The sequence below is a fragment of the Ranitomeya variabilis genome, chromosome 5 (assembly GCF_051348905.1).
Source record: "Ranitomeya variabilis isolate aRanVar5 chromosome 5, aRanVar5.hap1, whole genome shotgun sequence".
Taxonomy (NCBI): Eukaryota; Metazoa; Chordata; class Amphibia; order Anura; family Dendrobatidae; genus Ranitomeya; species Ranitomeya variabilis.
Window position 1 is genome coordinate 479005000 of NC_135236.1, and position 24715 is coordinate 479029714.

A 24715-nucleotide genomic window follows, 5' to 3' on the forward strand; every position below is an offset into this window, starting at 1 on the left:
TCTTTCCACTATTTTCTGCCAATTCAATACACTGGTGCTACAATTTACCTAATTGTTAAGATTGTCCCTTTTAAGATGTGTATTGACTGTAGCAAAATGGAAAGCCATTTAATAGTTTTTTTGGGTAAAATAGTCACCACCGACATATTGGATTACTTTTTGGATGCAGATCACACTTCTCTCTCTCCATCGGCACACTAATTAATAACAGCAAACAATTACGGAGGTTAATTTTCCAATTGAAGTGGCACAATTGTTAACCGTCTCCTCTGAATACATAAGCTGGTCCCTTTAGAGATGGATGTTGAACGAGGGAAAACGAAAATGGAGTGAAGTCATTTAATAATAATTCCCGTTGGTGAAATATTCAGGCGTAAACATTAGATTTGATTTTTGGATGCAGATCATATTGCTCTGTCTTCACTGGCATATTTTTCTTATTGATTAATACAGAAAGATCCGTGGTGCAGTCATGGGGGACAGAAAGATTGTGGATCAAATGGTAAAAAATAAAGACAACTCAAAATTCACTGTCGCTCGTACATGGGATTTGGAGAAGTATATATCAGAAAACAAGCTAAAGTGTGAATCTTTTTGCCAATTCCGATTCAGACTGAGGCGTTCATAGGTATTTCAATGTCTAGGCAGAAGCAGGGGAGCGCTGTGAATGAAGAAGTACACAAAGGATCTGCAGACATGGCTGTAGAAATCATTGCTCAGTCTATGAGCACTCACATTGTTTTAGAGACATACAGTGTTGTTTTACTTTGAATGGGGAGAATTGGGGGGGTGATTTGAATGTATATTTGTAAAATATTTTTAAAAACATTTTTTACTTGCTTCCATCGAATTGCTTGTTCTACATATAGCAGGCCTTCAGCCCTGCTCTATGTAGCTAAAATTGCTCACGTGCTATGAGCGCCGACCGCTGGGCGGCACTCACAGCAATGACAACCACAGTGGTCTGCTGCAGACCCCGGGCTATCATGCGAACCCAGCGTTAACCCGCGGTCATGTGACTTGGTCACCGATGGGCAGGATTAGTGACGCACTCAGTAATTCCTCTGTCAGAGATTGATAGCCGTTATAATAGATGAATGTGGATAAAATCCGCGCTGCTGTGACAAATAATGGATCCAGATATAGTTGTAAGGTGTTCGGGTGGTTTATTCAACGCGTTTCGAAGCTCATGGCTTCTTCTTCAGGAAGTTTCCACACAAAGATATCTTTGTGTGGAAACTTCCTGAAGAAGAAGCCATGAGCTTCGAAACGCGTTGAATAAACCACCCGAACACCTTACAACTATATCTGGATCCATTATTTGTCACAGCAGCGCAGATTTTATCCACATTCATCTATTATAACGTCTCTAAGAGGTTGCAGCACCGACCTGTGGATCTGCAGCAGCTGACAAACTACACGCCTTTACATTGTACCACCAGGTGAGCAGTTCTCTCATAATTGATTAGAAGCAATCCTGGGGATAAGACCCTATTTGCGCTTTTTTTGTCTCCTATTTTTCTATACTAGAGATTGATAGCGGCATTTTAGTTAACAGCCACAGGTGGATCGCGATTCCACCTGTGGCTGTTCGGGGCACATGTCAGCTGTTCAAAGAGGCTGACATGTGCCAGTTAAGTTGCGGGCTCACCACGGGAGCCCACTTTAGGACATAACTATAAGTCTAAAGTGGAAAACTGGTTAATTTGGATTTTCTCTACATTTATATTCCGTGCTTCAACACAACCGGGTGAGCTGGTTATTTTCCTTTGTCTATAAAAAGTCTAATGAGATTCCCTTCAAGTGTCTTGCATGGAGGGGGACCTGTATAAATTAAGAAAGGGATAGGACACGAAGGCCAGAAGACACATTCTTCCATTCTTGTGGACCTTCTGTTTATTTCAACAGACAACCACACTGGTAAAACCAATTGACAGGTGAGCTACCAAGCAGAGTGAACATACAACCAATAATTACATCTGGGAAATGGTAGATCCTACATGGTTGCGTTTTCCTTTAAAAAAAACCTTTAAAGTCATGTAAGTTTACATTATTTTAGTCCATGTGTTTACTGGGTCAGGCCAAGCTTCTTCTTCAGAGACTCTGGCATCTCAGGGGGAGGAGGACGAGGAAGTCTGAAGTAGACCTTCACAGAGTCATAGATGAACCACTGCAGAGCGGTTAAGGTACCAATCATGATAATACGAGCCGTCAGCCCCTTCCAGACTCCTACAAATGCAAAGAAAAAGTGAAACAAGGGTGGAGAGAGAGGGGGATGAGGAGGGAAACTATTCAATCAAGGGGGAGATTTGTACCTTTTGGTCCAAGCCTCTTGAGGACTTCGACAGCAGTGCTTCCCTTTTCTTTGTTCAGCACAGAGACTACAGAATCAGCAGGATGGGACACAATAGCGCAGAACACCCCAGCTAAAATCAAAAAGAAAGCTTGTGAAGTACTGAAATGTGATGCATACAGTGAAAGGGTGAAGAAATAGAGTCATCCAGAGTTAGTAACAAAAAACTTACTGTCCAAAGACCATTACAGCTGCTCAATTTGAACATTTAGGAGATTGTACCTTACTATGTAGAAACAGACATGCTAAAGTAAAGGCTTTAAGAAGGGGCGTGACAGGTTACAAACGAGGCTGTGAAATGGCCAGATGGCACAGAGGCTAGAGATTTCAGAGGCCCGGGTTGGTGGTAGTCACAGCAGCGGAATCCCCCATCAACTGAATTGTCTTAAACAAATACCATTTTACAGTGATATTATTGGGAAGCAGACTGCAAATGCAAGGCCGATTACTAGAAAACTCAGCAAAACAGCTTAAAGTTCCCCATTCTACTGCTGTAAAGGACTTGATACAAACTTACCAATGTAACCAGCGACAAAAGTGACAATCAACTGTTCGCCCTTTGAACATTCACTGCGTGGCTTGGGTACAACATGTTTATACAGGGCTTCAACTGTACGCTCAAAGCAGGCAAACTTCATCATGGTGTATGGAATCTGCCTCATCCATAGGGGAGCAATACCTTTGTAGAACCTGTGCAAGTTAATATTTAAATTATGAATAAGTAAGAAGTCTCTTAAATGTTGCACTACAAGAGGAGTGTCAGCCAGCACAGAGTGCATCATTGTCCACACAATAGCCATGTTCTAAAGGTGATAAACGGCACAGTCATACTGCAGCTGCTGCCATTAGAACAGAAATGGCTAATGTGAAGGTATATTACTCTTACATGCCAATGACTCAAGCACCTTTGACTGTACAACCGGAAAAGTTGCTGGTTGTCACTGAACTGGAACCGCTGGGAGTGAACCAGCTGAACTCAGAACGAGATAAAACAACCCCAAAGGTGGATCTAAGGGAGCATGTGACGTTCTGAACAGCGGTAAAACACAACCTTTCCAAACCGAAAATAAGGAGGAGATGAACCAGCACTTACGCCCAAATTCCTTCTTCAGCATACATCTTGGGGGCGGCTTGCCGCAGAGTGTTGGCGTATCCTGGCTGTGTTTGGATACGTACTTTTGCAGCTTCCATTGGAGCCAAAGCAATATCTGCAAAGAACTCAGCGCTGGCAGATGCAGCCAGGTACAGGGATGTGCGCCACAAGTAGGTATTTTCCTGAAAACAAAACAGAAAAACAAATAAAAGAAAGAAAAACATTCTACGACTACTACATATATTCTTCCTTTGATCTTAAAGAAGGCAATTTCATTGGACATTTAAGCAATGTTCACACGTTGAGTTTTTGCTGCGTTTTGTCCTACAGCAAAATCTGCTCTCTTAACAGTACAGAAGCTACTTACAAAAAGCAGGTTTTTCAGGATCACAAAGCTCAGCTTTGCTTCCACCACAGAAGCATGAACACCGGGCACCAATGCAAAACATATGTGAAATCAAAGCCATCTTTGGAAATTTTGCAAATTTAGTGGGAAAAGATTTTAGTTCTGAAAATAATAATGATTATTTAAACAAAAAAAGTTCATAAGAGTTCATGAAAAATTAAACAAATGTAACAGCAAGGGAGGTGAATTGGTTGGGAAATTGTATACACTTGGTCAGCCCTTGAGTTGGTCAGGTATTGTTCATTTCACACCTTGGTTGGTGATATCACTAGTTTAATTAAACTGCACTAATCCTAAGGGCCCCTTCACACTGTGCAATCAAAGTCTGAACGAGCGTTCGATTTGTGACGTTTATCCGTCCTCGTTCCGAGGTTGCAAAGTGTGACATGGCGTTACGATTTGCGACGCAGCCCAGCATCGTACGATGTGAAAGAAAGAGCAGAACTTTCTTTCGTCGTAAATGTCTCGCTGTGGCGGTCGAAATCGTAGTATGTGACGGCGGTCATACGAGCTCGTAATGCGACTACGTGGGTTGGGCTTCCGCATACCTGTCTCCTGATTGGGCGTGACGTTTTAGCACGCCCATGCTGGTAATACGTCACGCTCGGAGTCGTAGGACTATGGCGGTGTGAAGGGTAGCGTACGATTGCGACGCGTGACGTTCACATCGCAACTACGTCAGAAAAAGCGTTAACATCGTAGAGTGTGACCGCTGGCTACGAGCTCGTACTGCGATGTCGAATATGACGCAAATGCGTCGTAATCGTAGCAGAATCGACCAGTGTGAAGGGGCCCTAACTGCCATCCTAACCACCAGGTGGCACTCACAGCAATCCGGCAGTGAACCATAGAGGTCTGCTGGAGACCTCTGGTTGTCATGCCAACCCATCGGTTTCCCTGTGATGGGGGTCACCGATGGGTGGGATTTCCAGCGCGATCCATGTAGCTAAAATGTTCATTTGCTATGAGCGCTGACCGCTGGGCGGCACGCACACCAATCCGGCAATGACAACCACACGGGTCTGCTGCAGACCCCGGGCTGTCATGCAAACCCAGCGTTAACCCGCGGTCATGTGGCTGTCACCGATGGGCGGGATTAGTGACGCGCTCTGTGAAAGCATGTTAAATGCTGCTGTCAGAGATTGATAGAGGCATTTAACTAGTCAGCCACAGGTGGATCGCGATCCCCCCCGCCGCTGTTAGAGGCAAATGTCAGCTGTTCAAAACAGCTGACATGTGACAGGAAAGATGTCGGCTCAGTGTCGGTGCGCACATCAAAGGGGGAGACAACATGCGCAGTACATGTACAGCACATGTTGTGAAGGGGTTAAAAAAAAAATTCAAATTCAGTCAGGAAAAAAAAAGAAAAAAAGTGCAGGAGATTTCTGAAAGCTCATAACGTTTGCTGGTAATGTAAAACGCAGCTTTTAATTTGCGTAAAAAGGAAGCGTGTGAACATAAAGAACCACGATGGATGAACACAGAACTTAAACACATGCTAAAAAGGAAGAAAGAAATGTTTATCAAATGGAAAGAGGGAGGCATATTTAAAGAAGAATATACTGATGTCTGCAGAACCTGCAGGGCACGAGTCAGATTACCTAAAGCTGACAATGAATTAAGGCTTGCAAGAGACGCCGAAAGCAATAAAATACGTACGCTACTTACCTGGTAGCAGTGTTTTTTCAGGAGCCCATGACAGCACAACGAGAGAGGGGATCCGCCCTTCAGGGACAGGAAACCTACAGACATAAAAGGGCGGTACCTCTCTCCCGCATCAGTTGGTTCCAGAGCATGAGAGGACCACCTTGGTTAGTAACAGATGCAGCATACATTAGTGAACATTTTATTATATGAGTGAACATGGAAGAGGAAAACACGAAAGTGTGTCACATCATCCAAGAAAGAATAGGGAAGGGAATTAAGGGTGCTGTCATGGGCTCCTGAAAAAACACTGCTACCAGGTAAGTAGCGTACGTATTTATTCAGTCGCCATGACAGCACAACGAGAGACTTTCAGAGAAATAAGAAACATTAGGGAGGGATAACAGCCTCAAGTACCCTTCTCCCAAACGTGAGGTCTGAGGAACTACCCAGATCTAATCTGTAGTGCTTAAGAAAGGTAGAAGGAGAAGACCATGTGGCCGCCTTACATATGTCTTCTATCGATACCTCTGCTCTCTCTGCCCATGAAGATGCTACGGCCCTCGTGGAGTGTGCCTTTATACCATCTGGAACTTCGTTGCCACCTGCCGTATAAGCGAGAGAGATCGCCTCCCTGATCCATCTGGTTAAGGTGTTTTTAGATACTCTAAGACCCTTCCTCACTCCCTAATAAGCTACAAATAAGGAGTTATCTTTTTTCCAGTTATTCGAAACAGAAATATATTTAAGGAGGCATCTTCTTACATCTAAGGAATGAAATCTACGTTCCTTATCATTGGAAGGATTAGAGCAAAACGAAGGTAGGACTACTTCTTGTAATCTATGGAATTTTGAAGCAACTTTTCGAAGATAGAGGGGGATCAGGTTTCATGATTACTCTATCCTCCCTAAACTGCATGTATGGTGGATGTCTGGAAAGTGCCTGTAGATCACTAACCCTTCTTGCAGATGTAAGCGACCAAAAGGGCTGTTTTGATAGAAAGGATTTTTACAGGGATAGTATAAATAGGCTCGAATGGAGCTTGCGTTAAGGCTGAGAGTACTAGATTTAAGTCCCATGGGACTAACTTTTGTTTTATGATTGGTCTGGACCTAGTCACTGCTTTGAAAAACCTAGAAATCCAGTGATTGCTGGCCAAGTTAAAATTGTATAGCGCCCCCAAAGCCGATACTTGAACTCTGAGAGTACTTGTGGCCAGGCCCATCTCTAGACCTTTCTGTAAAAATTCAAGAATCTGATTTATACCTGGTTTTTGGTCAATCTGAGCACCTGTACTAGCAAGAAATTTTTTCCACACTCTAACATAGATGTTTGTTGTAACGGGTTTTCTACTCTTAAGGAGTGTATTTATTAAACCTTGAGAGAATCCTTTCCCCCTTAGTAACCTCTCAAACTCCACGCTGCTAGGTGTAAGTTGGCTACTCGCGGATGGAGGATTGGGCCTTGGGAGAGCAGATCTGGCATTTCTGGAAGAATCCACGGTTGGCAGACAGACAACTTCCTCAGCCACGGGAACCATGCTCTTTTGGGCCAAAATGGGGCTATTAAGATTACCCGGGCTCTGTCCTCCCGAATCTTCCTCAGAACTAATGGGATTAGGTTCAGAGGGGGGGAAGGCATAAGCGAGACTGAAGTGCCATGATATCAGAAAAGCGTCTACTGCATATGAGTTGTCTTTTGGATTTAGGGAGCAGAACTGATGTAATTTTTTGTTCTCCCTGCTGGCAAAAAGGTCTATTTCTGGACAACCCCACATCTGTATGATCTGCTCGAAGACAGCCGGGTTCAGCGACCACTCCCCCTGTCTGAGCATGTTGCGACTTAGATAGTCGGCTTTGGTATTGAGGCTTCCTTTTAAATGAAGAGCCGTTAGGGAGAGAAGATGTTTTTCGGCCACCTGAAAAATATGATTTGCGACCTTCATTAACGAACTGGATCGCGTACCTCCTTGACGATTAATGTAGGCCACGGTTACCCGGTTGTCCGATAACAGCCTGACGTGTCGACCCTGTAGGGGTATAAGGAACCTATTTAAGGCGTGATCTACGGCCAACAGTTCCTTCAGATTAGAGGATGAGTCCTGCTCAGACTGAGACCAAAGCCCCTGAACACAATCCTCCCCTAAGTGAGCTCCCCATCCCTTAGGGCTGGCATCCGTAGTCAATACTTTAGATACATGATTTATCCAAGGGACCCCCCTACGAAGATTTGAAGTGTGTGTCCACCAAACAAGTGAATGCGTAGATTCCACAGAAAGTGAAAATTTACTATTGAGGTGAGCTCCTAGACGACGGGAATTGTGTAAGACGTCCCATTGTAGTGTTCTGGTGTGGAACCGAGCCCAGAGAACCGCCGGCATACAAGAAGTGAGGGAACCCAAGAGCGACATTGCACTTCTCAAAGACACTAAGGGTTTGCCGATTGCCCTTGTGACTAGTCGTTGAATCTTAGCTACTTTTGCATCCGGCAGGCGACATTCCTGCCGACTAGAGTCTATAACACCCCCAACCTACTGTCTCCTTCCCCATAATCCTGCAGAATGTAAGCCCGCAAGGGCAGGGTCCTCGCCCCTCTGTATCAGTCTGTCATTGTTAGTTTGTTTACTATAAGTGATATCTGTAACTTGTATGTAACCCCTTCTCATGTACAGCACCATGGAATCAATGGTGCTTTATAAATAATAATAATAATAATAAATAATAAACCCCAGAAACTCTTGTGATGTTAGGGGCTGTAGACGTGATTTTTTAAGGTTGATAATCCAGCCTAGCCTGTGCAATGCTCCCATCACCTTTTCTAACTGATCCTTGCAATGTGATTCTGAATGACCTACAATCAGTAAATCATCCAAGTATGGGATTATTAATATGTCCTGTTAATGCAGGTGTGCCATAACCTCCACCATGATTTTTGTGAACACCCGGGGTGCGACCGCGACTCCGAAGGGAAGTGCCTGATATTGGAAATGCTCCACCGTGCCGGCAAGTGAAACCGCCAGCCTAAGGAATTTTTGGTGATCTACATGTATTGGAACATGGTAGTAGGCATCTTTGAGGTCTAAGACGACCATAAAACAATGGTTAAAAAGTAACTTTATTGCCGTCTTAACTGATTCCATCTTGAAGGATGGAATCAACAAAAAATTGTTCAATCCTTTTAAGTTAATAATGGTGCGATGTGAACAGTCAGGCTTTTTGATCAGGAATAGAGGGGAATAGAACCCCCCCACCACCTTCCTCTTCTGTAGGGACTCTAACCAGAACCTTCTTCAGTTGGAGATCCCGGACCTCTGACTCTAGCGCCAACTACTCTGTAGAGGAGGAACGAACAGGTGTCAACTTAAACTTGTCTCGAGGAATATGGTGGAAATCGAATTTTAAGCCCATCTTCACAATGTTTAGAATCCATGGACTGCTCGTGATCTGTACCCAGGCCGGGTGAAAGGCCAAAAGCCTACCCCCCCACCTGGTCCGCCAGTCATTGTGGTTTCTTGAAATCTCATGAAGGGTTAAATATAAATCCTTTACCCCTTCTTCTGTTACTTTCGTATCTGTTAGAATCCCTGTTGGGCCTTCTGCGGTTAGACCATCCTCTATTGGAGTCTCGTCTGTAGAAGGGTCTTCCTAGAAAAGGGAAGCGTTTCTTACTATCTCCTGCTTTTTCTAACAGTTCATCCAGGACAGGTCCGAATAAATGAGCTCCTTCGCAGGGAATGCTGCACAACTTTGTTCTAGCTTGCAAGTCCCCTGGCCAGCATTTTATCCATAGTGCTCTCCTGGCTGCGTTAGATAACGCTGAGGACCTGGCAGCCAATCTGATCGAGTCTGCTGACGTGTCTGAGAGGAAAGCTGCAGCATCCTGTATTAAAGGCATAGAGGCTAACATTTCAGATCTGGGAACTTTATCCCTGAGCTGATCCTCAAGGTGACCTAACCACACCATCAAGGATCGAGCTGTACAGGTGGCTGCTATAGCTGTTCTCAAGGATCCAGCCGAAGTCTCCCAGGCACCCTTACGGAAGCTATCAGCTTTCTTGTCTAATGGGTCCTTTAGGCTTCACAGGTCGTCAAAGGGGAGAGAAGTCTTTTTGCACGCCTTGGCGACTGCTGCATCTAGTTTCGGGACCTTATCCCATGAGGATGAAGCCTCCTCCTCGAAGGGATATCTTTTAAATGCGGGCAGAAGCGACCCCTTCCTCTCGGGTTTCTTCCATTCCTTAGAAATCAGTGTCTTAATCTTATCGACGACTGAAAAGGCCCTTCGAGATTTCCGCTCTATACCCCTGAACATAATGTCCTGAATGGAGCTCTCCGACTGGGTGTCCTCTATCCCCATTGTACTGTTGACCATTTTAACCAGATGGTTAACCCTATCAAGGGACAGACAGGCCCGACTAAAGTCCAATTCCTCAGAGGAGGCAGACGATGGAAGGGACCCCGAGCTCAGCTCCCTAGAGTCCGATAACACTTCTGATACAGGGGATGACTTTTTAACTTCCGTTATATGAGACCTGGATCTCACAGAACTTCTAACTTCTTGTCTAACCATCTCTTTTATTGTAGAGGTCAGATCAGGAGCCTCTTCCTGTAGTAACTGGATTTGCATAATCTTTTTAAATGCTCATCCGGAAGCGGCTCTGCACACTGCCTATGTTTGGCCTTAGATAGACACTTCCTCCCCTAATAAGGAGAGAGGGAATATAAGGGGAACAATCAATCAATAAGTGAACTTTCACGGAGATCACTTACCCCGCCAGAAATGAGTGGTACCGTAGACGGGGGGTCCTTCGTAGCCGATGATTCCTTGCGGCTTGAGGACTCTGGTCTTGGCCTCTGGGCCCCTTTAGCTCCACCAGCGCGGCTACTGCCACTAGACCGATGCTGGGAGCTTCTCCGAGGCTTTACAGACTGAAGCTGCTGCTGGCTGCTCTGAGTTCCTTCTGGCGACTCCATTATGGACCGAGTCAGGAACACTCAGCAGCCCAATGTGCAGCCTTAAATACAGCCTCCTCCATGCCCCCATGGTACCGCCCCCAGATGGGGGTCAGCAGGGAGCTCCAGGTGCCGGTGACGATAGGAATATCGTTAGGGTCCGACTGTGCTGTGGCGCCGCTGCCCGCCGATTGGACCACGGACCCCCCGGGCCCAGGCCCGCCCCAGACGCCGCCATCGGCCGGAAAACAGCGCTACTGCGCATGCCCGGCCGCGTCATCAAGCCGCGCCGCCCGCCGCGTCATCCGGACACGCCCCTTCCGGATGCCGCAGCGGCCAGCAAGCCGAGAAGCGGTCCAGGATGGCAGCAGACCTCCCGGATCGATATGGGCCCCCACCGCAGGGCACGGGCAGACCCGGAGGACCCGGCAGGCGCAGCACTAAGCCCCCCATACAGCAGGTAACAGCTGCGGCCACCATAGAAGCCAGCCTATAATCTAAGGCTGCTTCCTCCTGCTGACACCTACACAGGCAGTCCCCCTGCCGTGTGGTGCATCCTGCCTCCTGATCAGGCCGAGGTAGGGGACCCCCGCTACCTGGATCGGCGTGTCAGGAGTGGGATCTTCATATCTTCGACCTTCTTCACTAGGCCTGCCTGAAGAGGTTCCGCTGTCAGGGACAGGAAACCAACTGATGCGGGAGAGAGGTACCGCCCTTTTATAGTCTGTAGGTTTCCTGTCCCTGAAGGGCGGATCCCCTCTCTCGTTGTGCTGTCATGGCGACTGAATAAAGGGATTCTTGAGATATGTCAAAAGTAAAAGAAAAGTCAAAGATGATATAGGATTTTTACAAGATGAAAATGATGAAATGGTAAGAAAGGATGTGGAGAAGGCTGAACTTTATAATTCCTATTTTGCATCTGTTTTCTCTCAGAAAGGAAATGTAACATCAACTGATCTTCACTGTCCTATTAAAGGAATAGAAGAATCCACGATATCTATAAACAGAAAGATAGTGAGGAAACACTTAGCTAACAAATTAATTCAAGTCTCCAGGTCCAGATGAATTACACCCCAGAGTACGGAAGGAGATAGAAGAAATTTTTTAACCACTCTCCATAATCTTTGAAAATTCTTGGAGAACAGGAGAAGTCCCAGAAGACTAGAGAAGAGCAAATGTTGTTCCTATCTTCAAAAAGGGGAAGATTGTAGGCCCAGGGAACTATAGGCCGGTGAGTCTGACATCCATAACAGGAAAGATCTTTGAACAAATTATAAAACAACATGTATGTAAGTACCTGGATAAGAATGAAGTGATTAAACAGAGTCAGCATGAGTTTGTAACTAATAAGTCATGCCAGACTACCGTATATACTTTTTTGCCACAAAAAATTGGGAAAACTTATTGACTCAAGTATAAGCCTAGGGTGGAAAATGCAGCAGCTACCGGTGAATGTCAAAAATAAAAATAGATACCAATAAAAGTTAAATTAATTGAGACATCAGTAGGTTAAGTGCTTTTGAATATCCATATTGAATCTGGAGCACCATATAATGCTCCATACAGTTCATGATGGGCCCCATAAGATGCTCCACACAGGTTTGTGGCCCCATAAGATGCTCCACACAGGATTGTGGCCCCATAAGATGCTCCACACAGGATTGTGGCCCCATAAGATGCTCCACACAGGATTGTGGCCCCATAAGATGCTCCACACATTGTGGCCCCATAAGATGCTCCACACATTGTGGCCCCATAAGATGCTCCACACATTGTGGCCCCATAAGATGCTCCACACATTGTGGCCCCATAAGATGCTCCACACATTGTGGCCCCATAAGATGCTCCACAAAGGTTTGTGGCCCCATAAGATGCTGCACAAAGGTTTGTGGCCCCATAAGATGCTGCACAAAGGTTTGTGGCCCCATAAGATGCTGCACAAAGGTTTGTGGCCCCATAAGATGCTGCACAAAGGTTTGTGGCCCCATAAGATGCTGCACAAAGGTTTGTGGCCCCATAAGATGCTGCACAAAGGTTTGTGGCCCCATAAGATGCTGCACAAAGGTTTGTGGCCCCATAAGATGCTGCACAAAGGTTTGTGGCCCCATAAGATGCTGCACAAAGGTTTGTGGCCCCATAAGATGCTGCACAAAGGTTTGTGGCCCCATAAGATGCTGCACAAAGGTTTGTGGCCCCATAAGATGCTGCACAAAGGTTTGTGGCCCCATAAGATGCTGCACAAAGGTTTGTGGCCCCATAAGATGCTGCACAAAGGTTTGTGGCCCCATAAGATGCTGCACAAAGGTTTGTGGCCCCATAAGATGCTGCACAAAGGTTTGTGGCCCCATAAGATGCTGCACAAAGGTTTGTGGCCCCATAAGATGCTGCACAAAGGTTTGTGGCCCCATAAGATGCTGCACACATTGTGGCCCCATTAGATGCTCCACACATTGTGGCCCCATAAGATGCTCCACACACTGTGGCCCCATAGATGTTCCACACATTAGGCCCCATAGATGTTCCACACATTAGGCCCCATATGCTGTTGCTGCGATTAAAATAATAATAAAAAAAAAACCACATACTCACCCCTCTTCGCTCCGGCCCTTGCGATAGTCATCTTCCTCGTTCCAGGCGCCGCTCTGTCTTCCATCCTCCGCACTGACTGTTCAGGCAGAGGGCGGTACGCACACTAATCACGTCATCGCGCCCTCTGACCTGAACAGTGCAGAGGACGGAAGACAGAGCAGCGCGCAGCGATGGAACGAGGCAGGTGACTATCGCGCAATGCTCACCTCCCCCGATATACTCACCTGCTCCCGGACGGTCCCTGGCAGCGTCTCACTGTCAGATGGTCTCCGGGAGCCGGCGGTATCTTCCTGTGTTCAGCGGTCACGTACCGCTCATTAAAGTAATGAATATGCGTGCATATTAATTACTTTAATGAGCGGTACCACGTGACCGCTGAACGCAGGAAGATACCGCCGGCTCCCAGAGACCATCGGACATGCAGGGACCGCGCCAGGAACAGGTGAGTATGTCACAGCGCTGCTCCCCCTCCCCCGCCAACCCCCCCACTGCCAATGACTCGAGTATAAGCCGAGAGGGTCACTTTCAGCCCAAAAAAGTGGGCTGAAAATCTCAGCTTATACTCGAGTATATACTGTAACTTAATTTCCTTCTATGACAGAATCACTGACTGGGTGGATCAGGGAACTGCTGTAGATATACTATATCTTGACTTCAGCAAAGCATTTGAAAAATTCTCACACCACCCTTATTGAAAAAAAAGACTAAGTATGGAATGGACAAGGCAACTGTTAGGTGGATTCATAACTGGCTTAGTGATCGGACCCAAAGAGTGGTCATAAATGGCTGCACATCCAGTTGGAAAAATGTCTCAAGTGGGGTACCACAGGGTTCTGTTCTGGGCCCTGCATTGTTCAACATCTTTATCAATGATTCAGATGAAGGAATTGAAGGTAAACAGATTAAATTTGCTGATGACACAAAGCTAGGAGGATATTACTGGGGGGAGAGCAACAGCACATGTGAAAAAGACTTGGTATACGAATATCTCAAACTGAACATGAGTCAACAGTGTGACGCAGCAGCAAAAAAGGCAATGCAAGTCTGGGATTTATTAACAGAAGCATACAGTCTAGATCACGTGAAGTCATTATTGCCCTCTACTCCCCTTTGGTCAGACCTCACATGGAATACTGTGTCCAGTTTTGGGCACCACATTATATATAAAAAAAAAAAAAAAAAAACACACATCAACAAACTGGAGCAAGTTCAGAGAAGAGCGACCAGAATGGTGACCGTTCTACAAACCATGTCCTATGTGGAACAGTTAAAGGATCTGGGAATGTTTAGCTTGCAAAAAAGAAGACAGAGGAGACTTAATAACAGTCTACAAATATCTCAAGGGCTGTCACATTGTAGAAGGATCATCTTTATTCTCATTTGCACAAGGAAAGACTAGAAGCAATGGGATAAAACTGAATGGGAAGAGACAGATTAGATATTAGAAAAAACTTTGACAGGGTGATCAATGAGTGGAACAGGCTGCCACGAGAGATGGCGAGTTCACCTTCAATGGAAGTCTTCAAACAGGCTGGACAGACATCTGTCTGGGATGATTTAGTGAATCCTGCTTTGAAGAGCGGGTTGGACCAGATGACCCAGGAGGTCCCTTCCAACTCTACTATTCTATGATAGTCAAACTAAATACTCAATTAAATCTTTTATGTATAGTCTTACCTCACCGAGCATATTTGCATACAAGATTTTGAAAACTTCATAGAATCCAAACTTGCATAATCCTTGCATTGAATAGCCAATGAACGTAGGTGCCCATCCTTTAGCAAGACCACGGACACCATCTTCTTTGAGCGTTACTGAAAAGCCATTGAAAATACTCTTGTACTTCTGAGGATCCACCTACAATTTAAAAGAATAACCAAGATTAGAAGACAAAAATGGGCAAGTTTAAACAGAGATTTTAATTAACAGTTGCATGATCAGGACTACAAAAAGGTGGAGGAAAACTGTGGAAACACCTGCCAAAAGTCTATAGTATGACAAGAGAACTCTCAAAGTTTAGCACCTTCGACAGTACAATCAGAAGTTGCTCAGAGACGGACACATGTAAATGGCAGAGCAAAGGTCAGATGACAATCTGCAAGACTCTGCCCAACTAGGGAAAATGCTGTATAAAAAAAAACAGTAATTAGACTTACTGGTAATTGTATTTCCAGGAATCCATCCTGACAGCACACTGGAGGACGTCCTTCTTAGCCATGATGGGACAGGAAACACGAGAGGTTAAAAGGACCCTCCCCCTACCACCCTTCAGTGTTTTTCCAAAGTAACACATCTGGATGGATGCAAAAACAAGTTTTATTACAACAAGATAATCAATCATACAAATGTTACATCACATAAGTATAAAGATCAAACCATAGGGAGGGAACTAACAGTGCTGTCAGGATGGATTCCTGGAAATACAATTACCAGTAAGTCTAATTACTGTTTTCCAGGTCACCACCTGACAGCACACTGGAGAAATACCAAAGGAGAATGGTATTCAGGGTGGGACCACTGCTTGAAGTACCTTCCTACCAAAAGCCAACTGAGGCGAAACTACATCTAGTTTATAGTGTTTAGAAAAGGTACTAAGATTAGACCATGATGCAGCTCTACAGATCTGGTCTGCCGTAGCCCCCCCCTTTCTCCGCCCATGATGTGGCTATGGCCCTAGATGAGTGGGCTTTAAGATTAACCGGGGAATTTAGACCTTTAGCTTTGTAGGCTAAATCAATTGTAGATTTTATCCACCGTGCGATAGTCGCTTTAGACGCTTTTTTCCCCCTATTTGAACCTCTGAACTGAACAAACAAGTTATTGTCCTGTCTCCAGGGTCTAGATAGATCAAGGTACCTGAGTACTGATTCCCTTACATCAAGGTTATGAAAAAATCTTTCTTTTTGATTTTTAGGGAATTGGCAAAAAGACGGTAAAACAATCTCCTGATTCATATTAGTATCAGAAACGACCTTAGGGAGAAAGGCCGGATCAAGCTTTAGTACTATTTTATCATCGAAGATCTGTAAATACGGGTTCTGTACCGAAAGAGCCTGTAGTTCCCCCAACCTTTTTGCCGATGTGATCGCAACTAAAAACGCGGTTTTAAGAGAGAGTTTGTTGATGTCTATGTCTCCCGATATATCCCAGGACTGATCACAGAGAAAATTCAGGACCAGATTAAGATCCCACGGTGGGACTGATTTCCTAATAAATGGCCTTAGCCTCTGGACTGCTCTAGAGAATCGACTAATCCAGGGGTGAGTAGATAAAGAAAAATCAAAAAATACACTTAGGGCCGCTATCTGGACTCTTAATGTACTTGGTCTGAGACCTTTCTGAAATCCTGACTGCAAGAAGTCAAGAATTTTTGGGATATCTGGATGGTCAGTATCAACTGTCATCTTCCCACAGAATCCACAGAATGTTTTCCATATTTTTGTGTAGATGGCAGATGTCACCGGCTTCCTGCTGGCTTGAAGGGTAGAAATGACGTCATCTGAAAGACCTTTTGCCCTCAAGACCTTCCGTTCAGGATCCAGGCTGCCAACTGAAGCGCTCCTGGGTTCTGGTGTAGAACTGGACCTTGTAGAAGAAGATCCTCTCTGTCTGGTAACCGGAAGGGTTCTTCCACTGATAATCTCTTTAGCATTGGAAACCAACTTCGTTTCGGCCAGTGAGGAGCTATGAGGATAACTTTGGCCCCGTCCTCGCAGATTTTCCTGAGTGCTCTTGGAATCAATGCCAGAGGTGGAAACGCATACAGAAGACCGTCGTTCCAAGGCTGTGACAGGGCATCGATCGCAGCTGGGCTTTCCCAGGGGTTTAGGGAGTAAAAGGTCTTGACTTTTGCGTTTTGCTTTGTAGCAAATAGATCCACAGCCGGCTTCCCCCAACGATGACAAAGATCCCTGAATACTTCGTCGTTTAGTTCCCACTCTGTAGGGGATACACTTTTCCTGCTCAGGAAATCCGCCAACTGGTTCTTGGATCCCTCCAGATGTACCGCCGAGATTGACCGCACCGACTTCTCTGCCCACTTGAAGATCTGTTCTGCTAGATCTTGCAATGCCAGATGTCTTGGGCCCCCCTGGTGTCGAAGGAAGGCTACGGTCGTCGTATTGTCCGAGAAGATCTTTACATGCTTGTTCTTCAGCAAATGTTGTGCCGCCGTTAAGACCTTCCAAACCGCATGCAACTCTCTGTGGTTTGATGACTTCTTGCGGTCCTTTCTTTCCCAGCGACCTTGGAAATATCTTCCCAGGACATGACCTCCCCAACCTTCCTGACTTGCGTCTGTCGTGACTGACACACTCGGAGTTTGGAGCCATGGTACTCCCAGCCGGAGATTTTTGGAGAGAGTCCACCATACCAGAGACCTCTTGATCTGAAAAGAAAGATTTAGTCTTTGATTTAGAGAATTTTGCGTTCTGTTCCAGCTCTTCAGAACTCCCTGCTGAAGCTGTCGGGAATGAAACTGACTCCATCTCACGCAAGGGATACAGGCCGTCATTAGCCCCAGTATTATCATCCCGTCTCTGATCGTATTTCGGCCTCGCGAGAAAAGATGGACCTTTTTTACTATACCCTTTAGCCTGTCTTCCGGAAGGTAGGACATTCTTGTTTCCGAGTCGAGCATGACTCCTAGGAATTTTATTCTGGATTTTGGTATTAGATCTGACTTCTCCCAGTTTATGATCCATCCGAGACTCTCTAGAGTGGATATGAGGAACTGACAGTTGATCCTGAGCTGGTTTACTGACTCTGCCGCTACCAAAAAGTCGTCTAGGTAAGGGATTACCAACAAATCCTGATTTCTCAGATATGCGACTACCTCTACCATAAGTTTTGTAAAAACTCTGGGAGCCGACGCCAGGCCGAAGGGGAGACAGCGAAACTGAAAGTGATAGATTTTCCCTTCCATGTTTACCGCGAACCGCAGGAACTTTTGGTGGTTTAAGTAAATGGGAACATGGTAATATGCACTCTTTAGGTCCAGAGTGCACATCACCATACCCTTTCCCAACAGAGGAATGGTAGACCGAATCGACTCCATTTTGAACCTTTTGTATACCACCCAGTTGTTTAGGTGCTTCAGATTTATAATTGTTCTCGACTCTCCTGATGGTTTTGTTATCGAGAAGAGATTCGAGTAATGACCTCTGTACTCTTCTTGAGAGGGGACCGGAACAATTGCTGCCATTTTTAGGAGGTCCTGTATATCCGACCACATGGGGGACGATGATTTTAGATGTGTACTGGACACCAGAAATCTTTCGGGCGGAAGGGAGGAAAATTCGATTTTGTACCCCTGGGACACCACTTGTAACACCCAAGGACTCGTTGTTATTTCCCTCCAACCTTCTAGGAATCCGGCTAGACGACCCCCTACTCTGATGGCGTCATTTTCTATGGTAGCTGGACCTCGGACCTGAGTAACTCGAGTCCTTGGTTTTGGGTCTACTATCTCCCCCTTTCTGGTAGCTCCATCTACCTTGCTTCCCTTTACCCCTGTAATCCTGTTTCTGATTATAGCGGGGTCTCCGAAAGGGCTGGAATTTTTTAGGCTTTTCTTCGGGGAACCCCTTTTTTACATCTGCGGCTTTCTCTAAGATATCGTCGAGGACTGGTCCGAAGACCCTGCCCCCAGAGAAGGGTATGGAACATAATTTATTTTTGGAGTGCATATCACCCGACCAGCTTTTGAGCCAGATAGCTCTTCTGGCTGCATTAGAGAGAGATTGCCCTCTAGCCGCAAATCTAACAGTCTCTGCGGACGCGTCTGCTAAAAAGGTGGTTGCCAATTTTAACAGAGGCAGAGATTTCAGGATAGTATCTCTAGGAGTTTTGGCTATTAATTGATCCTGAAGATCATTTAGCCACAGGTCCATGGAGCGAGCCACTGATGTTGCTGCAATATTAGCTCCGATAACCGCCGAAGAACTCTCCCAGGCCCGTTTCAAAAGTCCATCTGCCTTTCTGTCCATGGGCTCTTTTAAGTTGGAAGAGTCCTCAAAGGGGATTGAGGTTCTTTTGGACACTTTCGCCAATGGAATGTCTATTTTAGGAACATCGACCCATTCTTTAACATCCTCCGGGTCAAACGGCAAGCGGAGTCGGAAATCTTTAGGAATAGTCAATCTCTTCTCCGCCTCCTCCCATTCATCCAAAATCATGGATCTAATATGGGAATTTACAGGAAACACCATCGCAGTTTGTGAGCGCAGGCCACCAAACATTTCATCTTGAACCGAACAAGATGGTTGTGGATCCTCAATCTGCATAGTATGCCGTACAGCTTCCAACAGTTCTCCTGTGTCTGCTGCGGAGAATAAGTATTTCCTCCCTCTCTCTGGAGGGTCTCTGCTCTCCTCTTCCTCCCCTATATCCGATACCGCAGATAACGAGTCTCCTGAAGAGTAATCGACCCTCTGCCTTTTGCTCGGTCTCTCTGAAGGTGAGGCTTGCGGTAGTACCAGACTTGATACCGAAGCCTGGACCTCCTCTCTTATCATGGCTCTCATATTTGACATAAGAGAAGCCTGCTCCTCTCCTATGATTTTGCAGGTGCATGCTTCACATAGGGGTTTCTGCCAGGTATCTTTCAGCTTGGCTGCACAAATAGGGCACTTCTTGCTTTTGCCCGGTTTCTTTAACGGTTTTTCAGGTAATGAGGCAGCCTATAGAAAATAACAAACTCTAGGATAATGCCCCATTTTTTTTTTTTTTTTTTTTTTTTTTTTTAAGATATCCATAACAAAGAGCCCTGCTCTACTTACTAGCGCTGTGGACTCCTGCCCCTCTGCTCTAGCTGCGTCCTCCATGTTACTGCACTGGAGATCGCTTACTGCCCCTGCACATACCTTTATACTTCTGTTCCTCTTCATCTGTACAGCGCTCCCGCGCTCACTACCGCCTGCAGAGACGCCGCCCGCCCCCCTCAGCCGCAAACCGGAAGTGACGCGCGGCCGGAAAGAGAGGATGGTGCAGCGAGGGTTTCCATTCCCCATGCCGGCCGCATGGAGACGCCGACATCAGCAGAGGCCGCCGCTGGGATTCGCATGCACCAGGGGGCGTGACGGAAGGATCGAGAGCCCCCGGCAGGGGGAAGCGATCCTCATACCAGGAGCAGCGCTACACTGGTAGGCAGAGGGACCCTCGGTCGGGTGTCGGCCAGCGGGCGCCTTATGGAGGGAAGGGTGAGGCAAAGCCCCCCCGATCCACATCCCCCCGCACAGAACGGTAGCTTCCTCTCGCCGTTCCTATCCATAATGGGACAGGAAAAACACTGAAGGGTGGTAGGGGGAGGGTCCTTTTAACCTCTCGTGTTTCCTGTCCCATCATGGCTAAGAAGGACGTCCTCCAGTGTGCTGTCAGGTGGTGACCTGGAAAAGGTGGTTTACTATTTGGAAGTGCTCAGTTCAAGTGGAATTTGCAGTAACCAATCCACAGACTTTCCAATATAACAGAATATGTTAGACTTTTGACAAGAGTTCAATGCAATTTAGATTCAAATAACCTTCAAAGGGGTTGTACCAAATTTGGAAATTATTCCTTATCCATCTGATAGGCAATAAGGTTCCCAGAGATCAGGAATTCACCAATCCGTGAACCAGGGCTCTGAAGAGCTCCATGTGAATGGAGCAATGGTGGATCATGTGCACATCCGATCCTTTGACTCCTAATTACTGATGAGCGAGTGTACTTGTTGCTCGGGTTTTCCCTAGCACGCTCGGGTGGTCTCCGTATTTGTAACTGCTCGGAGATTTAGTTTTCGTTGCCTCAGCTGCATGATTTACAGCTGATAGACAGCTTGAATACATGTGGGGATTCCCTAGCAACCAGGCAACCCCCACATGTACTCAGGCTGGCTAGCAGCCATAAAATCATGCAGATGCATCACCAAAAATTAAATCTCCGAGCAGTTACAAATACTCGGGAGACCACCTGAGCAACGAGTACACTCGCTCATCACTACTCCTAATGAGAGATCAGCTACCTACACCTGTCCCATTAAGAATGAATGGATGTGCACACGGCTGACCACCGCTCCATTCACACAGGACTCATAAGGACCTGGTTCTTGGAATTGTGAGAGTCCCAAAGGTCACTCCCCTATCAATCGGTGAGTTTAGGATAGGGAATCAAAATTCCAAGCTAGGTACATTCCCATTAATGTTCATCACTAAACATGTGCTTCACTTCAGTAAGATTTACCTGATCTGCAGCAAAAAGGACAGAAGAGGACAACTAAATACTAGTGATGAGAGACTGTACTCGTTGCTCGAGTGATCTCCGAGCAACGAGTACAGTGGTACTTGGAGATTTAGTTTTCATGGCCTCAGCTGAATTATTTACAGCTACTAGCCAGGCTGAGTACATGTGGGGGTTGCCTGGTTGCTAGGGAATCCCCACATCAAGCAGGGTAGTAGCTGTAAATCATTCAGCTGCCATGATGAAAACTAAATCTCCGAGCAGTCATAAATACTCGGATATCACCAGAGCGTGCTCGGGGAAACCCGAGCAAGAGTACACTCGCTCATCACTACTAAATAACTATTTGGGGGCAGTGACTGGATCACCCCCTTTATGGGAAAGTGCTGCAAAGCCACATTGGTAGATGGGGGATATTTACATTATATTCAGCTTAAATCTAAATTTAAAAAAAAAACGGACACACAAGAATGTTAATTTGATTGTGTTATACCAACCTGAATTCGACATTTCACCAGATCCAGAGGTACAAGTGCAGTGTGTGTTATACCACAACTGAGGATGCCACCAAAGCCACACACTGCATAGAACTGTGCCGAGCCATATTCACAACTGTATTCTCCTGCATGAACAAACCAGAACACACCATGCTTTTATAACAAACATGCGCTGCTCACACTGTTTAGTGGCACAACAAGCTCATTTAGGAAACACTGGTTAGTTTACACTCCAGGATACATGCAGACAAACCTGTATTCTGCATTTAACCAGATCTAATGGGACCAATGCAGTATGCGTTGTACCACAGCTTATGATTCCACCAAAGCCGCATAGTGCAAAGAACTTCCCAGATCCATACGCACAGCTATATTCCTCTGTTTAATCAAAATTAATACATTAAGTGTGAATAAAATTATTCTCATCACAGTAAGGCTTATTTCACACTTGCGTCGTTTGGCATCCGTCGCTTTGGGAAAAAAACGGATCCAGCAAATATATATTGCCTCATTATAGGGAATCTTCCACTGGGGGTTTTGTCTGAATCACATGTTTCTGAGATTTACACCAAGATCCCACTGTAAGCACTCAGCGTAGAGCGCAGGATTAAACATGTGTTGAGACTTACTGCGATCTTTAGAAGGAAGAATAAATCGGTTTTTTTTTTATGCTGTTCCTCGTGCGGTATAAGTTATTAGGCGACTTTATTCAGGTTGGCACATTACTGTGATGCCAGTTTTATATATTTTTTTATGTTTGGCTGCTGTCACACTAAGACACTTTTTTTTGTATTGCCATATACTGAGAGCTATAATTTTTTTTCTATATTTATATCGACAGTCATGTGAGGACTTGATTCTTGCAAGACAACGTTTATTGATCACTTTCATGATCGCCCGGCGACATCATGTAGGCACAGCTCACATACCCGCATGACGTAAACGTACGTCATGTTGTAGGAAGGGATCAATGTTTGAACGTCGTCACTTTAGTTTGGCTAATAGGCCACATGAGACAACACTGACAGACAGTATGAAGAGTATAACCACAGAAATTCTAGATAACATCTGCATGAGGCAAATCACTATTGCTTCTGAAGAGTTAATGGTAAGAAGTCGTTCCAGTTATTTACACAAGGCCTTCATATTGAAAATGATATGACCTTGGTCACTAGGACCCCTTGGTGTCACGGCTCTGTACACATACCTTCCTGCACAGCCGCAGCAGCAGCCAGCCGGCGAACTGGTTGGACCTGGGAGGAACCGTTCTTCCGTAAAGTCACATTCTCCGGTCCCAACTGGAAGTGAGGAGCATTAAACGGGTTCACCCGGGCTAACTGGGCTACAGTGGAGTACATGGTGGCAGCTGTGGATATAAAGTAGGACCGTCATCATACATGTAGGTAGTCACACACTGATGAAAACTACAGTCGGAAGATCTTCAGAGAGTGCACTGGTAGACTATTAGACTTCAGTATCTGGATGTGACAACTAAGCGGACAGAAGAACCTGAGGCTGGTGCTGCACATGGATGGAGTCAGAACAGGTCACAAGAAGAGTGCTGTAGCTGGCTGTCCAAGAAACCAATCAGATTTCCCCTTTCATTTAAAAAAAGGCTTCTAAGAAACAAAAGATATACTATGATTGGTCACTGTGGGAAAGTCCTCTTTACCAGTGATGGGTGTCCTGGATCACTCGGCTCTGCTCACCAGAATGAGCCGGATCTATTAGATCTCCTATCTGTATTAATTATGTGTTCAACTGCAAGTTAAGACATTAAAAGTTTACGTCTGTCAGCACAGAATGACTGTTACAACCAGGGCTGTGGAGTGGGAGTCATGGAAATTGAGGAGTCAGAGTCGGAGGTTTGGCTTACCGCCTCCACAGCCCTGGTTCAAACCAAGCAGACACTCAGTGCACCCTTGGTGTGGCCAAACATTTAGGTGCACCTTCCCACCTTTAACCCTATAAAGCCAGAGCGCTCAGAGATGATGGTGGCCTGCTCCCACCATTACCAGCAGCGCCGGCGGCCAGCTAGTCCTGACAGATGGGTCATGAACGACCCACGCCTACTCTCTCGTATGAGGACACAAAGGCTCAGACCACCAACCTCTCCAGAGACATCAGAGCAGCGGAGACATGGAGAAGCCCGAGGGCACCAGCCATTTCCCACTCCCTGCAGACACAGGAAGTTTGTAAGTCAGGCAATATGGAAGCTGCCATTGGTGGAAACCCCATGTGTGGCATCATCACTGGCACACGGGAGGGAAGGCTGGGCCTCCGGGCTATTTATAGGCCACCGCTGCCATGGAGGGCGCAGGCATTCTCTGAGGACAGCCGCCCACGGATGGGGGCCTGAAGCAGAATGTGTAACCCCCGCATATACAGCTCACTATAGCCACGAGGCCAAACGTCCCTGCGCCGACCACAAGTGAGCTCTGGGCACACAGCGGTACAGCCGGCTCTCCACAGCGCTAACCCGGCCATAGCGGCGTCACCCACATTACTAGCCGGCGAGAGGCCCGAGGCTTCCCTCACACTGCCGCACTCACCTAGAAGATGGCGCTCACTCTGCCGTCACCGGCTAACAGAGAGCGAACGTCCTCCAGACCTAATGAATTTGTCCTTCCGTGACGTCAGCGCCCCGCCCCTGCAACTCTATCGCCAAGCTAATTGGCTTCTGCTACCGACGTCATATATTCCTATAGTCTTATTGGCTGCTGCTCAAAGGAAGGACGGTCTCAGTCACGTGACCCCAGTGAAGGAGAGCGCTGCGTAGGGAGCGTGCGTCTCAGCTGACCGGTGTCCTGCGTGACTCTGGGCTTAGTATATCCCTCAGTATCGTCTCCAATGTCACAGGAAGAGGTCGTCTCCACACAGTGACCTTTCCTTACATGTGTGCTGGTGATATTCTAGTGCCTGCCCAGCCTGCACATATGCAGGAGTACACGACATGTCCGCCATTG

The 24715-nt window shown here is 46.2% G+C and overlaps 1 protein-coding gene and 1 non-coding gene across 3 annotated transcripts; both read right to left on the reverse strand.

Moving 5' to 3' along the window:
• Nucleotides 1-1870: 1870 nt before the first annotated feature.
• Nucleotides 1871-24715, reverse strand: LOC143776291 (solute carrier family 25 member 3-like). 2 transcript variants are annotated; one of them, XM_077265516.1, is made up of 8 exons: nucleotides 24302-24715; nucleotides 22957-23115; nucleotides 21750-21874; nucleotides 14716-14895; nucleotides 3447-3628; nucleotides 2871-3043; nucleotides 2316-2426; nucleotides 1871-2229 (listed from the first exon to the last, which is right to left on the reverse strand). In XM_077265516.1, the coding sequence occupies exons 2-8, from the start codon at nucleotides 23105-23107 to the stop codon at nucleotides 2069-2071; spliced, it is 1083 nt and encodes a 360-aa protein (XP_077121631.1). In that variant the 5' UTR covers nucleotides 23108-23115; nucleotides 24302-24715; the 3' UTR covers nucleotides 1871-2068. The 2 variants fall into 2 exon arrangements, with proteins under 2 accessions (XP_077121631.1, XP_077121632.1); XM_077265517.1 differs by lacking the exon at nucleotides 21750-21874 and adding an exon at nucleotides 22003-22127 and having other exon boundaries at nucleotides 24302-24452.
• Nucleotides 3134-3377, reverse strand: LOC143777273 (small nucleolar RNA SNORA53). Its single transcript, XR_013216068.1, has one exon. It is a non-coding gene; the product is annotated as a small nucleolar RNA SNORA53 (small nucleolar RNA).